Genomic DNA, 16441 nt, shown 5'->3' with positions numbered 1-16441 from the left:
ACCCAAGGTCCACAATCCCCCCATCTTGTTGACATTGTTTTCAACAGGAGTTCCTCATACAGAGTAAGTGCTTTGGTAGAATGTACCAAGACAACACAGAATAGATACACCTTTTCAAAATAAATAAGCAAATACAAAGAGTAGTACTGCAATGACAACTTTTTGTCCATGAATATTCTGTATTAGTGTGAGCAGTAAGTGGAGGAAATGTAAGCCAAATTGCACAAACTGAAGCAACATACAGACAGAGGAAAGCTTTACCAAGAGCTTCAGTGCGACTGTTATCTTTTCCAGTGGCATAATTCAGTGATGGGTACATTAGAATTATCAATAAAATTATTAAAAAAAATATTATCTTGGTATTTGTAGTTATATCAAATAATAAAACTCAATCCCTTCTGGAAACACACACTTTGCTCCAAAAATTCATTTCTCTTACCTAGAGCAGGTCAATGTGTATGCATACAGATTTATACATATTTGTAAATCATTCCATAATCTTACTTTCTTTGTATACAGATGTATACACTAGAATTACCGTGTAATATTTGGTATTCACATGTTACATTTAAATAAAGTTTATTAAAAAACAATTATATTAAATACAGACTAACAGAATATTCATAATATATTTTACAGAAAAAATAGCCATGTCTTTATTTTAGAAATACATTTCTTTAAAAAGTTCTTTGAGTTTTTTATAAAACTTTTTACCCGTGAAGACAAGTTTCCCATCAGACCTGTAGAAAAAGCTTCACCTTTAAATCCTTGTGGGTTTTTTGGTTTTCTTTTTCTTTTTAATACTTTTACAAGCTTAATGTCTATAAATTCTTTAAAATAAAAAACCCAGTATCTTTTGGGATCAAATTGGTCACAGGCCATTCTTTAAAAAGTCAGTGGAGACTCCCTGATTCCATTCTGAAGTGCCTTTTGTTTTTCTCTCTCTGGGTATCATTAGTGCAGGTTTACATGGGAATTCAGAGCACCTCACACATCCCATGGGAAAAGCTCGATGTGTGTCAGTGGCAGGGTGCAGCTGCAGCAGCATCAACAGAGGCTGCAGCTCCCCATCTGCTGCAGAAGGCAGAGCTTGTTACTCCACACACAGTGCAGTCCCACAGTGATTGCCCAGCCCCTCCAAGGTCTCTGTGAGGTCCAGTGGCCATGCACAGATGCCAGAAGAGCTGGCACCCAGCCCTCATTTGCTTTCCAAGTTATAACAGTGGACATCTCCTTTTTCCTTCCCATCATACCCAGGAAGTGGCTGTCCATATTTATCCACGCACCAGCAATAACCTCTTTTTCGGCCTTTGGATGGGCGACACTGAAACATAATACAAGACCCAGTTAGAATGAATTTTGTTTTCTCCACTTGTAGTATTAGACAGCAGGGATTCCTGCTCCTTTGATAGCTGCACTTCAATATCCTGATCATATCTGACCGACTCAAACAGAATATTTGTTACCACTACAAAGTTTTCCAATTAAAACTTACCATCTCTCCCCATCAAACCCTCTGGACCTAACTACTCTATAATAAAACTGCACTGAGAACTACCAGAAAATAGGCTTATGAAGTGCTCCCTATCATATTTGGCAACACAGCTGCCCCCTTTGAATACCATACAACAGAATGGGCTAGTGACTGGAACCCATCTTCAGAAAGAAAACTTAGCAGGTCTAAAGCACACTAAAGCACAGGTCTGGCAAATACAACCATTGCAGCAAGAAAAAACTTGGTTTGCATCTGTTTACTGGAGGAAATTCAACAGTGTAGCTGACACTTATTGACAGATACATAATCCTTCCATAGTGTAGTTACTGTAAAAACTGCTATGTGGACTAGAACTTTACATGCATATTTTCCCAATAAAAAAAAAGTTTGTGTATCTACTAGTCTATAACGTTAGCTTTAATTTAACTGCTGGAATTTGCCAACAATGCTGACCAGCCTGACACTATCACAGGCAATAACACTGAACCTCTTTTGAAGCAGTAATGCAGTAAATATGCATCATAAAGTCTACTACGTAAGTAATAATGCTCATCCCAAGGAACCAAGAATGGCAAAAACTAGCTTAAAGGAGATAACATGCTGCAGGCTGCATTCAGTATGCAACCCTGGGCAGAGTTACATTACCATGAACCTCTGTGACCTCACAAGGGTTTTAACCATTCATAAGACATATGCAGAATCTCACTATGTTTGTAATAGTCAGCCTCACTGTCAAGACACAGCCTCCCTGTCAGCTCATGTTCTGAGATTTGGTGATACAGGATTTGCTTCAAATGCAAACAAAGGTGGCTTTTTACTCAGGACATACTGACAAAAGACACAGTGACACCAGCACACCCAGTTTCCTGTAGTTTTGTCTGTTACATTGCCAATATGAAGGAAGACTGGCTAGACTGGTGCTACTTATGTCCCTCAACAGTGTCAAGTCCTATCATTCAAGCAGAGCAATTGTTGCCTCTGAGATCACATTCAGAGTAATTCAAGTTTTCAGAGGTTCAGGCTGCTATAATCTGGTAAACGTCACCACTATCCCTCTATTTCTTTCTCTCCAGAGTCTCACAGGCATGGCCCAGTGTCTCAGGAGGCTATGGCAGTGGCTCACGTAAGTGCCTTTTCCATGTGCAGGTACATAAGAAAACATGAAACAGGTACTGGGCTTCACATGCTGCCCAAAGTGACTGATCCTTTCCATGTCTGGTTTAGTACCTCAGTTGACAGTGCTATCTTGGACAGATCTGGGAACACAGATCACTTAGGTACAGCTTTTACCAGCACAATGGCCCATAAGCCAACTAATTTGTGGCAGCATGGAGTAGGGTAGACAGACACTCTTCACTAAGACCTTGTGAAAGAGATGGAAGTAGGCCACACGTTAGGTATAAATTTTTCAAACAAGTCACCATCTTGCTTATTTTATTTCACCATAAATTAAGTAATGTTATTCAGCATAACTGCAAATTAATCTGCCCTTCTGATATATTATTGAGTAAAAAAGCCCAATGCAGAAATAATGCAATGTCTTCTCTTCTACAAATCTGCAGTCCTTCTGCATTAGCCCTATGAAAATGGACAGCAGCAGGATGACACGATCCAGCTTAACATACATATCAGTTTAGTTTTAGGAGAGAATAAAGAAGTTCAAACCTACTGAGAGAACACCTACATTAATAATTCACTGAACTAAAAGGTTACCTGCACTTTAGTTCTTATCTATTACTAAATCTTTAAACATAAGTCCTACAACTTATATTTATTGTCTCAAAAGCCTGACTAGAACTTACTTGCATTCTCCAGTATTTCCATGGATAACTGCTCAACATCCACTGATGGGAAATTTCCACAAAAAGGGAGATTTTTCTTCAGTTTTGGTGGTGAATGGACTGGACTCTAGCTTAAGTGTTATTAACATTTAATGACTTAAATTCTTCATGCTCAAAAGAGAAGAATTAATAAACAACAGCCTTTGCACAATATAATTTTACAAAAAGAAAACCTAGCCAGCACTTCTAGAGTTGTTTTCCCAACAAAGTAGGCACAGATGGAGCCCAAAGAGCACAGGGCGTCTGGCTGTCAGCCTGGTGCTCTGGCAATGAAACTACATTTCTGCTAATAATAGTAACATAGCCTCCCCTTTTGGAAGTACTGTATGAAGTATGTTACACAACTCTCGCTGATTCATAGGCTTGCATCACTCTCAAAACAAATGATCAATTAAAGTTCTCATGTTGTTGGAGGCTTTGATTGCTTTTAACAGTTGCACAATCAATTTTCAGAATTAATTACTACATGAAGTTAATATGCAGAAACACCTTTTCTACTACTATTTTTTTAATTCTTCTAAAAAATCCATTTGAAAAGCAAAACCCTTAGATCATTCTACAGCTGAAATAACACTCTATGAGAAAACAATTTATATTTTCCAAGTGATTTTTTCCTACCCATTCAACTATGCTGTCAATAGTAAAGCACTTCTGATTAAAAAGTGATGCTTTGATCCAGAAACTGCCAACACTCCCTACAGAAGTGGTAGACAGGTCATATGGAGAAACATACAGATCTAAATATTTGTTCCTACAAATTTTGTATTCCACATACATTTCTAGGCTCTGCCCAGCTATTCTGATAGTTGATGACTTCATAAGTTTAAAAAGCTGGAAAACTGCCCAAGCAGTGGAGACAGTAATTACTTCTGATAGAAACACCAGCTGCCATCTTCCATGCCACCTGCCCCTCTCCTTCCACAAAGAAATGCTACAGAGGCATTCATGGGGCACAGCAAAGCATATAGTATCCCATTGAATTCCTGGTCAGTCCAGAGGGCTCCATGGAGCTACAACCATGGCCTTCAGGAACAGACTACAGACAACCTTGACATATACCTCAGGCCCTCTTGGCTCCTGGCAAGAGCAGCTCTGTTTTCAGTGGAACGATGCCAGCTCACATTTAGGTGAGCATCTGGCTCCAGTACACAAACATGGGGTAATTCCAGTAATTGCCCCATATAATAATTCTAATTTCATCAAAACCTTTTTTCCCAAGCTTGAGGTAGGCATAAATATACCTATATAGCACAGTTGAACAGTACAGCCTTACATATATGATTAAGACAAAGAACTATAAATTTTAATAGGTCTATTTTAAAGTTTATATATAAACAAAAGGTGTGAAATATTTCTCATGTTATACCCTGACATATAAATTTATGTTCTTAGAAGTGTTTCACGTATGCAAATTATTCTCCATGGTTGTTCCTGAAAAGTCAATTTCTAAATATCCACAGATGTCATGAAAAATAAGTACTTTCAACTTGACTGGAAGACCAGATGACCAGGAAGGCAGGATATGTGAGTGCCTCCTGAATAGGTTTTAATGGTGCCAGCATGATCATAATTTATCAGATTCCTCCCATCCCAAATCTACTACACATTCTCCTCCTAGACAGTGGTTTTGGCAACTGGTTTTAGAATTCAAAATGCCTAGCTTGCATTCATTTTTAAATAGATTTACTGTCTACTTCCTAACCTATTATTCTGAATTTTGTGACAATAAAATATAATTCAATTACAAATTGAACGTAGCTAATAATGGCATGAAGAGAATTAATAACTCAGCACAGCTTTCTGTTAATGAGATTAGACACCTGCTCACAGTATCTAAAATATCAGACCTACATGTTGATGCTTCAAAAAGAAAACCAAACAAACACAATCATCACAATTCCTTGTGGACAGTTAATTTGATCTGGACAGGACTCACTTCTCAAACTGATTTTTTACCTAGGAGATAATTCCATTTACTCCTAGGCAACTGTTATTTTTGGTTTGTATTTTGTTAGTGAGAAAAGCAAGCTGCCTCCCTAAGTCCCATCTCCGAGGGCTTGTTCCCAGGGTTGATCAAAGTTCATTTACAGAATCAGCAACTCAAGTGAATTTCATGTAGAATGTTTACTCATGTGGGCTCCATTTGTGGGCATCTCATGCAAGACCCTGAGTCATCTCAAACTTCGACTGAAACTACTGGACTTGTGTAAATTGGCACAGTGCTTGACAAGGCTGGCTAAGTATGAAAGTGTCCACTCATTCTCTGTGTATGCTGACCTGATGGGCTATTGCACATAGTGCAGGAACCTTTCCTAAAGAAGTTTCAAAAGTTTTCAGGCAGCACAGACAATACAGAGAGGAGAAAAGTGTCTACTTGTTTTGTACCAACACCTTATTCTCATAAATCAGCTTCTAGGAACAAATACTAGGTAAGATTGTCTGTCTTTCCTATCTTTTTCTTAGTATTTCCTTTTTTCTTTGCCTTGGTGATAGAACTATGACTATAAAGTACAGTCCTCCTTTCAAGTAAATTTTAATACATGCTTACTGTGGATCTGATTTACTACAAACAATACCAGAGATTATTTGCAAACCACATTTCTGCAGACAAAGCAAAAACATCAGAGTATGAAGAAAGATGGAAGGAAGGTCTACTGAAGTAAGTAAATACCACTCTGCAGTCTTCTATAATACACAGAGAAAGAAAAGGACTACAGCACACTTGAATGCCTTGAACACAGTCAAATGATGTGCTGTTCTAGAGCAGCTAAGAAAAGACACAGGCACAAAATGCAGTCCTAGACTCACTTTGCATAGCAGTCCAATGGATTTTCTGAAAACAATCAGGTTGAGATGTAAGCATTGCTCTCTGCTAGTTTACATGCAGCACAACATGGCTGATGCAGGCTTCTCAAAGCTCCAGGCAACAGAAAGAAACTTCCCCTGCTTGGGAGTTGCCACCACCTGCTCAGGAAAAGCTGGGAAGCTTAGAAAAGCTCAGCAGCATGTACCAAAGGTCAAACAGCACTATCAATGCTGTCACCCCTGTTACAAATGCCCTGCCTGACACTGACAGCTTATTGCAGAGCTCCAGGGAATACTAGAAAGGGAAAGACTGTTTCTAAGAAAGCTGAAAGTCAAAAAATGGAGAAATACCATTCCTAAAATAAGGTTGCCTGGCCACAGGCTGACATCTCACTTCCAACCAATGAACTGCATTACCTAGCAGCAGAGAGTCAACCACTCCTCTGGTTACCAGAGATAGAGAGGCTGATTCTTGTAAATCTGAAGGGAAAGACATGATGGTCCACAAACAAAATTTGCCCTTGAGAAAAGTCTTAAAGAAACCCTTGAATTCAGGAAATTTTGGAATTATATCAAGATATATATATTAGGAGGCAAGCCCTTAACTAAACAATGAAATTAGATGGGATGTGCACACTAAAAAAAGAACCTGACACATCATGCACTTCCCCAAGTTCTGAGTGAGTTTCAATGGCAGCACTGCATAGAGAATGCTATTGTAGCACAATCCAACACAACTAGAGCATAAATCCCCAGATTTTTGGTCAGCATTTGTCAAGAAAGGTCACAATCCCAGAATCAGAAAGGGCTGAGAGGCCATCCTTGCTGCAGAGCAACTACTAGAAGTATCGTTTTCACGATAATATGACTTGGACTTTGGAAGCAATCTGTGTAGCACATAAAGGACAGATACATACCTTTCTCAAGTTGCTTTATGTAATATGATCCAGGGTAGTTCTTCTAGGAACTCTCAAGCAGCTATTTACAATTCAAAGCATTGATCTATTGCAGTCATATGGTGACTGCAACATTAGCTCTATGGGTTATTGTAGAGGCACTGCTTTTTTTAAACCCAAGGGCATTAGTATCTAGGACACCAGTCAACCCATGTGTGACTAGGTATGAAGTTTCTCAAATGAATCTGTTGTCATGATCAACAGAAAATAAAAATACTATCCCCTCTTTATAAGGTTCACCACTATGGGATCATGTCCTAAAACTGGAAATTAACTAGCTCCTCTGCAAAATGATATATAATGCATCATGCTGGCAAGATCCATCAACAAAGACGCAGAAAAGGTGAAATGCATTCATTGAAATGATCAAAACTCTGTTCTTACTTGCTTTTTCTTGTAGAAGCCCTTCTTGTCACAATTTGGAATATGAAAGCCCCTGGGACTCAAGACATTCAGAATCTTTAGGTGGTTTAAAGTGTCTTCCATTTCTCTACGACATGGACCCTGTTAACAAGCACATTTTAGAAAACACAGATAAAATTTCATTCCCAAATTCCATCTTTCACTCAAGGGTTAATAAATCTTTAAAGGGCAAAAAAGCACAAACCCAAACAAATCCATCAAAACAAAGAGATGGCTGAATATGTCAAAAGCAGACCATTCACAAAAAAAAAAAAAAAAATCTGACTTCCTGCTCTATTCAAGATAAACTGATTTCTAAATATTGAAGGCCCTATGCTATGCCAAGGCCCATATTGACATTTCCAGTTAAAATCATAGTCACATATACCTTTGGGAAGGCTTAACCAGTATGTAAATCAATCACATATAATAAAACTTGAGTCTGGAAAAGCTGGCCTTTCACCAAGTAGGAAAAGAAGAAAGTAGGCCACTGGAAATACATGACTAGATAGGCCTTCCCCAACAACATTTGATTTTTTGCGATTCTGCTGGATTTGAAAGCTTAAACGAAATGGATTCAATTGAATATAAGTGGTTTGGCATAACACATATATAAAATACCTCAACTTTGGACAATTCCCAATTTCAACTGAATCAAACAGATGCAGTCATACAGAGGATCAGTTGTACAGAGCAGTCTCGTTAGATAAGTACATCACTTTTTTCCTCACCTTGTTCATCTGCAAAAGGCTGACAACAAGGTAGTGAGGATTACCTGTAGGACAATGAGCCAAAAAGAGCTTCCAGAAGCACTTCTAAGAGCAAGTCTCAAACACCAACTAATTATAGCTCACAGCAGCCCTTCAGGGAAGGGAGTAAAGCATTATGAGCTCCATTTTGCAGTCAGAAAATCAAGAGCAGAGGACTTCACATTTTTCCAGAGGCCAAGAAGGTGGTCAGTGTCAGCAGTGGGATCAGGATTAAAGAGTCCCAGCCTACAAACTCTGAGATTAGCAACACTTGTATCTGGGTATATCACTGACTTGTGCCATCAGCCCACTTCTTCAGAAGAGACAAGAAAAAATTTCTTTGCATGATTTCATGGTTTAAAAACATTTAAGTTGCTGCATTGACACAAAGACTCATTTGGTGTTGTTTTTAATTAGTGAAGTAATGACATGTATACTTCCAAGTGGCAATATTAATAGTTTGCTCATGTAAAGGGCCTTTAATGTGAGTGTCTGAATGCATACAATCTCTATAGTACTACTAGAGATTAAAGTGGAGATTTTTGGTCAAAAAGACCTTCCTTTTTGCCTTCACATTTTCTTTCTGTACCAGCCTCACAAGTTCTAAATATGGGCTTTAAATGGCTTCTCTTACTGCTCAAACACACTGACTGCAAGTGACAGACATTCAGAGATTTGGTCCCAAGTCAGGCTTACAAAAAGATCAACAGATTTTTAAAACTTATTATTTTGAAGCAAGCTTCCAAAGTCAGCCAGACCAGTATCAAAAGCTAACATGCAGACACAGCTGGAAGAGCATTTGCTAACAAAGGTACCTGTCCCTGATGGATTTATTTCAGGTTCTTAAAGACACCAGCAGCCCTGGAGAACTGGTATACCTTTGCTCATGGACCCAACTACCACTACTCCTCCTAGTTAAGAATCTGTTTCCTCAGAGCAACCAACCTTCATTCTTTTAGTGATGGCACTTTTACTTCCCATTTTTGGGAGGAGGACACACTGGAAGGCAGATACTGAAGTGATATAACGAGATGGCTGGACATCAGTGACAAACTAAAAATGAAGCTTCTCTTGGAAGCCACACTCTCTTCAGGCAGAGGTTTTCACCTGATACAAGTCTCAAAACCTTCTTTTGAAGATGAGAAGTCATGTCTGCTTTCACCATGCCTGTTTTGATAAAATGCCATAAAGTATATCCAGATATACTTTTCAAGCCATCTGGCTTAAGGCACAAGTTATCAGCTGGATGTCCAGCAAGAGAATTATCCTTGCACTCAGAATTAACCACACTGACTGAGCTGCAAATTCATTGGGCACAGTCAGTAGGAAGCAATGGCAGTCGGTGTGACCATGAGACTTTGCATTTAGGCAGCTGCACCAAACAGTAACTCTAAGTGGAGGTGGTGCTCAGCATGTCATACAGTGACTGACTAGTCAAGATCCTAATCCTCAACTCAGCCTATCTCCCTTGATTTGCCCCAGGCAGTGTACGAACAGTGCCGTTACACTCATTGTGAAACATCTTTTTTCCATTATTGCAACTCAATTACACTCTTTGCAACCAAGTTTAATGATGACACTATTAAACCTGTCCCAAGTCCACTCATACAAATGTGTGACAATTACAGGGAGGAACAAGAACTCTTAAGAAACTTCAGTGAAAGTCATGCTTGTATTGATACAAATGCAATTATGTTAGCCCTATGTGTTTCCTGAACACAATCTTCTTGGTCTACTGGTTGTGTATGCATTTGCAGAGTTAATAGATTTACCAGCTAAAATGTCAAAATGTCCTAAAAGGCTGCAACAATTACCACTCTTTAGCTATTTAGTGTAATTCTTTATCTTGCCATATGCACAACGTACATATATATACATACATATGCATACATTCACATGCTGGCAAATGCCTTCCTATTTACAAAAATACTTACATATTCAGTCTCTTGTTTGGATTCAGAAGAGAAATTCAGTGTGTCCGTACTCTGCGAATCATATTCAACTTTATAGCGTTGTGTATCTTTGGCTTGCACTTTCCTGATGATATCCATTTTGATGTGTGGTGGATGTGATTTGGAATCCGGCACCCTGTGAGAGTTTGGAACGGCCTGATTTTCTACACTGCTGGTACTCCTGTCTTCTTCTGAATCACTGAAATTTCCTTCAAAAAGAACAAATGCAGAAAAAATGTTACTTGGCTGCCAGCTGTGTCTGCAAGCGCATAGAAGCATAGAATCACCAAATATCCTGAGTTGGAAAAGATCCTCAAGGCTCCTCAAATCCAACTCCTGGCCCGGGACAGCACCAATAATCAAACCGCGTGCCTGACAGCATTGTCCAAAGGCTAGACAAAAACTGTCAGTCTCGCTGCTGCCACCACTTCCCTCCATCCTCTTGAGTGAAGAGCCTTTTCTTAATATCTAACCTTTTACCTCCCCTGATACAACTTCATGCCATTCCCTCAGATGCTATCACCGGTTGCAAGCAAGAAGACACTACTGCCTGCCCTTCCGCTTCCTCTTGTAAGGAAGGTGTAGAGCACAATGAAGTTTTTACCTCAACCAACAAGCCACTAGTATACGTGTTTAATTTTCCTTTTTACAAAATAGCAATACCCAAAAAACTATGTAGCACCCCGCACGCGTCAGCGCCTTTGCTGCCAAGCCACGAGTTCTGCAACAGAAGCATCCCCAATGCTCGGCGCGGCCCCGCCAAGTGTCCATCTGCACCGCCTGGTCCTGTGCGGGCAGTGCCCGAGGCCGGGAAGGCGCCCACGGCCGCTGCAGTGCCGCCCGCGGGCGGCAGGGGGCAGGCGTGCTGCGGCGCAGAGCCCAGCCCGCCCGCGGATCCCGCCCCGGCGCTGCCGCCTTCTTCACTGCCTCACCCCCGGACAAACCGCGCCGCCTGCGGGCGCTCACGGCCTGCCTCTGCCTGTCCCAGCACCCCCCTTCTTTTTTTTTTTTTTTTTTTTTTTTTTTGTTTTGTTTAATTTTTTTTAAAGACGTTAGTACTATCAACTCCATACTGCTGTGTTTCCTGGTTTTAATTATCCATTTCTTTTTTTTTTTTTTTCCCCTTAACTTTATTCAACGCAGAACAGGAAAGAAAATGAACAGCACACTCTCATTTCTCTGCTGTTTAAAAAAAAAAACAAAAAACAAAAAACAAAAACAAAACATTTCTGGGTGTACAAAACACATTTTGAAAAGTAAGGGACAAAACCCACCATTTATTCTGTAGTGCCTCTAAGGACAAAAACTATTTTGATCTTAAGCTTCAAAAATATTTTCTCTTTAAACTACCATCCACAAGAAGTCAGGAGAAGCACATTTGTCTAACATACTCCATAAGTTCAGCGTTCCTGTACCTTCTAAGGTATTTGTCTATTCTGCATTTCTCTCTGCTAGGAGACTCCCGCAGTGCAACTGTAACTACTTGCATTTCCTCCAGGGAATTTTTCCAGTTAAGGTATTCTTAACATCTAAGTAATAGCTGAGCCCCACTAGCCGCTGTCTTAGCTGCTGACCACCTTCTTTCTTTTTATTTTACGGAAATCCTATTGGGAGTGCACAATGATAACATCCAATGCTAAAATTATACCTGATGACTCACTAAAAAAAAAAAAGACCAAAAAAAAAAATCACAAAATCTGATAAATTCAGTGCTAAAAGTCCATGTTCACATAGTTTGTTGATGCTAAATATTTCAACACATGGAGTACAGTGGCATTGCCAATACACAGGAATGGGGGAAGGAACCTAAGAGGAAGAGGGTTCTAAGTTAACATTTTGGTACTGGTGGTTTTAGCACAGCCACTGCTGGCAATGGACATAATTGACTAGGAAAATCCAAATCACAGTGCAAATGGATTAAGGAAGTTTAAGTCCTAAGTCCAAATTTCCTGGCTTTTGTGGGTTTAACTCAGACTCTCAGCGGTATTTGAACATATTTTTGGTGGTCTAATGTCCTGTTCTGAAACAGTAGTATTTTTCCCCCCACACTCTCAATGAAATTTGCAAGAAATGAGTCACAAAAATGATATAAACCTGAATCTATGTTTTCTGCAATCAGTCCAGTTCATTAGTTTTTCTCTTCTACCAAAAAATAAGTAGAAGATATTCTTAACGTGCACTGAGTAACCATGACCATTGTCTGGTCATTTCAGCTTAGAGAGGCCACCATAGTTCAAAGCACTTCTTACACTTCAGATTAAAATGTGGCAATATGACCATTTTAAACTGTAAAGCACATTTGATTAACTCAGTTTCACAAAACTTGGTGCCATGCTAGCTTTTACATCCTCATAAGAGAAACAGAACTGCCATGAGAGTTACCTTTTTTTTTTTTTTTTGGTAAGAGATTAAAAAAGTTGCAACCACTATTGAAGACTTTTGTGCCCCCCAAAAAAACAATTAGAAAGTCAGTGGCCTACTACAATGCTACTGTAACATACTCTGCCCTACACCAGGTTCTAGGAATTTCTGTGAACTAGGAAGGACCAACAGAATAGCAGGTGATGCAGGACCCAGCTGCATCTCTGTACAGGAGATGATGTGATCCTGCTCAGAGAGGTGTACAGCAGGGAGTGCTGGCTTGAGAGCTGGGAGTAGTCCTCATGAGGAAGTGAGCACTATGTCTCATATATAGGTTCTGAGTACTTCTTCCTCCTTGCACATCAGGTCTGCAAGCTTCACTCTTTGAATGCAAACTGCAAGGGTCCTACTATGCAGTTTTTAAGGAATCAAAACTCCTACTGGTAGATTTCAAAACCAGAGTTCTCCCTTAGCTGAAAATCTTTCCATTTTCAGCTGAATTCTTATATATGCATTCTTGGCTAGGTACAACTCTCTCTTTCTCCTTCTCTGTTACTGCTGAAAGCACTACCCCTAGATTAAAAGCCACCAACTCCTAAGTACCGAGGAGACTCTTCTTGTTTCCAGTGTTACTCCAAGGATGAACAGGATGAGCCAAGCTCATGTGATGAAGAAAGCTACCCCTTGTTCCAAGGAGATTAAAAATTTCAGTTAATACCTCCAAACTCTCATTCAAATTGTCACAGCTTGGAAGCAGCACATAATTATTTATAATGAGGCATCTCCTATTATTCTAACAGGCAGTTAACTGGAGCATTGGTGCCACTTTCTCAGCAAAGGAATGGCTAGTCAAAGAGCCCCTACAACCTGGCAGAAAAATCTCCTGGCTTTTTAAAAATGCAAATAGTGGAAAGACTTTTAGGACACTTTTCTATTAAATAAATGTTAACATACTTGCTGTTGGTTAGCAAACAGTTTAATTAAATGCTTGCATAGAGGGACTATGCTGTCTCCATCTGAATCCCAAGTTTCCCCTATCTTAAGTATTTAAATGTGCATGCTAACTGAACTTTTTCCAACCGTCCCTTCCTTTTCAAATGAAACTTGTTCTGTGAACATCTCACTTTCAAGACGTGGAAGAGGTACAGGAAATCTTCGTTTGACCAAGGGTTTATTTGCAGTAGAGACAAAAAACAGCGTCCTCTTAAACACCGTTCAGCTAACGCTTTGTTCTGAAGAACCACTTCTCCAGACCAAAGGGATATTTAAATGTAAGATGTCTTTTGCTTTTTGTCTTTCCCTCTCTGTGCTTAGACTTCCCTGACTTACCCACGCTGCAGTGCAGGATTTAGACCCCACTCTCTTTCCAGGTACACCAGGAACAAACGGCAAGGATTACTTACAGGATTACACCCCCTCTCTCTCCATTCAGGCTCTGTAGCCTGCCAGTCCCATGCACCCTCAGAAGCTACGTGCAATCCCTCCCCCACTACAAAAAAAAAAGTAAAAATAAAAATAAATTTTTAAAAAAAGCAGGTCTGCCTCTTTGGCGAGGAGCTGCTTCTCAGCATCAGTGTCGAAGAAAACCAGTATACACATAAATAAGGTGGAAGAGGTAGACTGCCCTTTCCTTCGGCCGAAGCACACCTCCTTCAAAAGGATCCCCGGCTCGGCTACGTGGCCACCGGCAGAGCCCCCCGCCCAGGGGCCGGCAGCGGGCGGACAGCGAGCGAGGGCCGCTTCCGGAGACCGCGGCATCGCCCACGCCTCCCGCTCCTGCTCCCTTTGTAACTTGAAACAAAAGAAAGCGACACGCACACGCACACTAAAAGAGAAAAAATAAAACAACAAAAAAAAAAAAAAACCAAACAAAAAAAAAAGCAGCGAAGAGGGAGAGCGGCGCGCAGGAAAGCGCCCCCCCCCCCCCCACCTTCGCCTCCCAGCCCGGCCGCAGCCCCTTACCTGCAGCGTGCGGTCCCGGCAGCAGCAGCGCCCGCAGCTTGCCGCCCGCCGTAGCGTTGGTGCAGAGCCCGCGGCCCTCGAGCAGCGCCTGCAGCGGCCGCGCCTCCTCCCGCCGCGGCTGGCAGCTGAGCCCCGCGCCGCAGCGCTCCGTGTAGATGCCGCAGGGCTGCCCCGGGCGCAGGGCGCAGGTGAGGCAGCAGCCGCAGCCCGGCTCCCGCACCCGTTCGGCGCAGTCGGGCTGCAGGGGCTTGCACTGCTGCAGCGCCCGCGCGTCGCAAGGCTCGCAGCGGACCACCGGCCCCGCCAGCGCCGCCGCCGCCCGCCGGACCAGCAGCGCCAGCGCCGCCGCCGCCACTGCCCACAGCACGCCGGGCCGCGGCACCATGGCAACCGGCGGAGGGGGCCGCAGGGAGCCGCCCCCGCGCAGCCCGGCCGGGCCCTCGCACGCCGCCGCGGGCGGAGGGAGCGGAGCGGAGCGGCCCGAGCCGCTTCCGAGGGGCTGCGGGGAGCGGAGCCGCTCAAAGCCTGCCGGCGGGGAGGAGGCGGGAAGCCGCGCTGCCCGCACTCTCTGCAGTCGCCTGCCCGCAGTCACATCAAGGCACCGAAAGCTCGCTAGCAACAAAGGCAACTTTTTTCTTCTCTTCTCCCACCTCCTCCCTGCACAGCGCCTGAACTACTTGGCTCGACAGTAACTTTTATCAACCCCCCCCCCCTTTTTTTTTTGCCACACACAACACTCAGGAAAAAAAATATAATAATAATAAAAAAAACCTTCGCAAAAGTTAAAAGTTAAAAAAAAAAAAAGCCCAGACGGTCTGAAGAAAACTTAGTCCAAAAACGTTTCAGAAAAGGAGAAAGTAACGAGAAGGGAAAAACAGAGATGGGGGGGGAAAGAAAAAAAGCGAGGTTCCCTTCGTTTTATTCCCCGTGCTGCCTGCCAGCCGCGCTGCCCTGCTGCACTCCCCGCCACTCCGCACCCGGCTGTCCCCCGTGCCGTCCGTCCGTCCGCCCTATATAGCGCCGCGGCCGCCGGCCCGCCCCGCGCCATGAATAACGCGCGGCGGGGAGCGCCGGCCCTCGCCGGATCCGGGGCTCGGTCACGCAGGGCTGCGAGGGCGGTGCGGTGCGGGGGGAGCGGGCGGGGGACGCGGCGCTGCCGGGGGTTTAGGGCACTTCTTAGAAATCAGCTGCGAGGGGTAGGGCTCTGGAGAGAGGGCCACGTCGTGTGTCTCTAGTGTCAAGAAAGAGCGGTCTCCCTGCGCGTGTGCGCTTCCCCGTGACCGCGTGCGTTTCCTTGGCAGCGAGAGAGGCGAGAGAAACTCGCGGGGGGGGGGAGTGCCCTTTCTGGGCTCCTGGCTGCAGCCGTGTCCACTTCGGGGCTGAGAGCCCCGGCCCTGGCGAAGGTGCGCACGTGCTTGCGGTCGCACACGCCCGGCAGGGTTCGGGGCATTCCTTGAGACCGGCTCCGAGCTCACGCGACAGCTGCGTCCCCAAGGAGCACCGCGGGGAAATGGATGTGCGAGACCACACCCACACGCTCAGGCACCCCATCCACGTTCGCTCTCTGACCCAGGACTGGGTCCGTATCTTGCCCCATTTTCGGGGATGTGCCTCCCTTTTCTTTTCAAAATGTTCTCTGTACTCTTTAAACTTTTCCTTCCGTACGTCAGAAAACGGTTTCCATTGCAATGTCCTTGCAAATCTAGGATAAAAAAGACAAACAATCCATCCCTCCAAACTCCCAACATCTAAATTCGATGTGGATTTTACATAGTGCCTGTATTAGCAAATTCTCTTCTCGCTTCACAAGGCTTGTTTTGCTCCCCCTGTTAATTTGATTTTAACTTTGATTGAGAAAATCTGAATTGGCAGTGCCAAATTTTGCAACCATTCTTTCTGAAGCTCTACTGCACTCTCA

General features: G+C 42.9%; 1 protein-coding gene across 2 annotated transcripts; it reads right to left on the bottom strand.

Annotated features, from left to right (window-relative positions):
• Window positions 1-1198: 1198 nt before the first annotated feature.
• IGFBP3 (insulin like growth factor binding protein 3) lies at window positions 1199-15612 on the bottom strand. Of its 2 annotated transcripts, none has more exons than XM_062498315.1 (4): window positions 14506-15612; window positions 10183-10409; window positions 7482-7601; window positions 1199-1324 (listed from the first exon to the last, which is right to left on the bottom strand). In XM_062498315.1, the coding sequence occupies exons 1-4, from the start codon at window positions 14906-14908 to the stop codon at window positions 1199-1201; spliced, it is 876 nt and encodes a 291-aa protein (XP_062354299.1). In that variant the 5' UTR covers window positions 14909-15612. The 2 variants fall into 2 exon arrangements, with proteins under 2 accessions (XP_062354299.1, XP_062354308.1); XM_062498324.1 differs by having other exon boundaries at window positions 14524-15612.
• Between the last annotated feature and the right edge of the window lie 829 nt (window positions 15613-16441).

The sequence above is a fragment of the Cinclus cinclus genome, chromosome 1 (genome assembly GCF_963662255.1).
Source record: "Cinclus cinclus chromosome 1, bCinCin1.1, whole genome shotgun sequence".
Taxonomy (NCBI): Eukaryota; Metazoa; Chordata; class Aves; order Passeriformes; family Cinclidae; genus Cinclus; species Cinclus cinclus.
The sequence above is the reverse complement of the archived record's forward strand: the minus strand, read 5'-3'. Positions and strand labels throughout refer to the sequence as shown.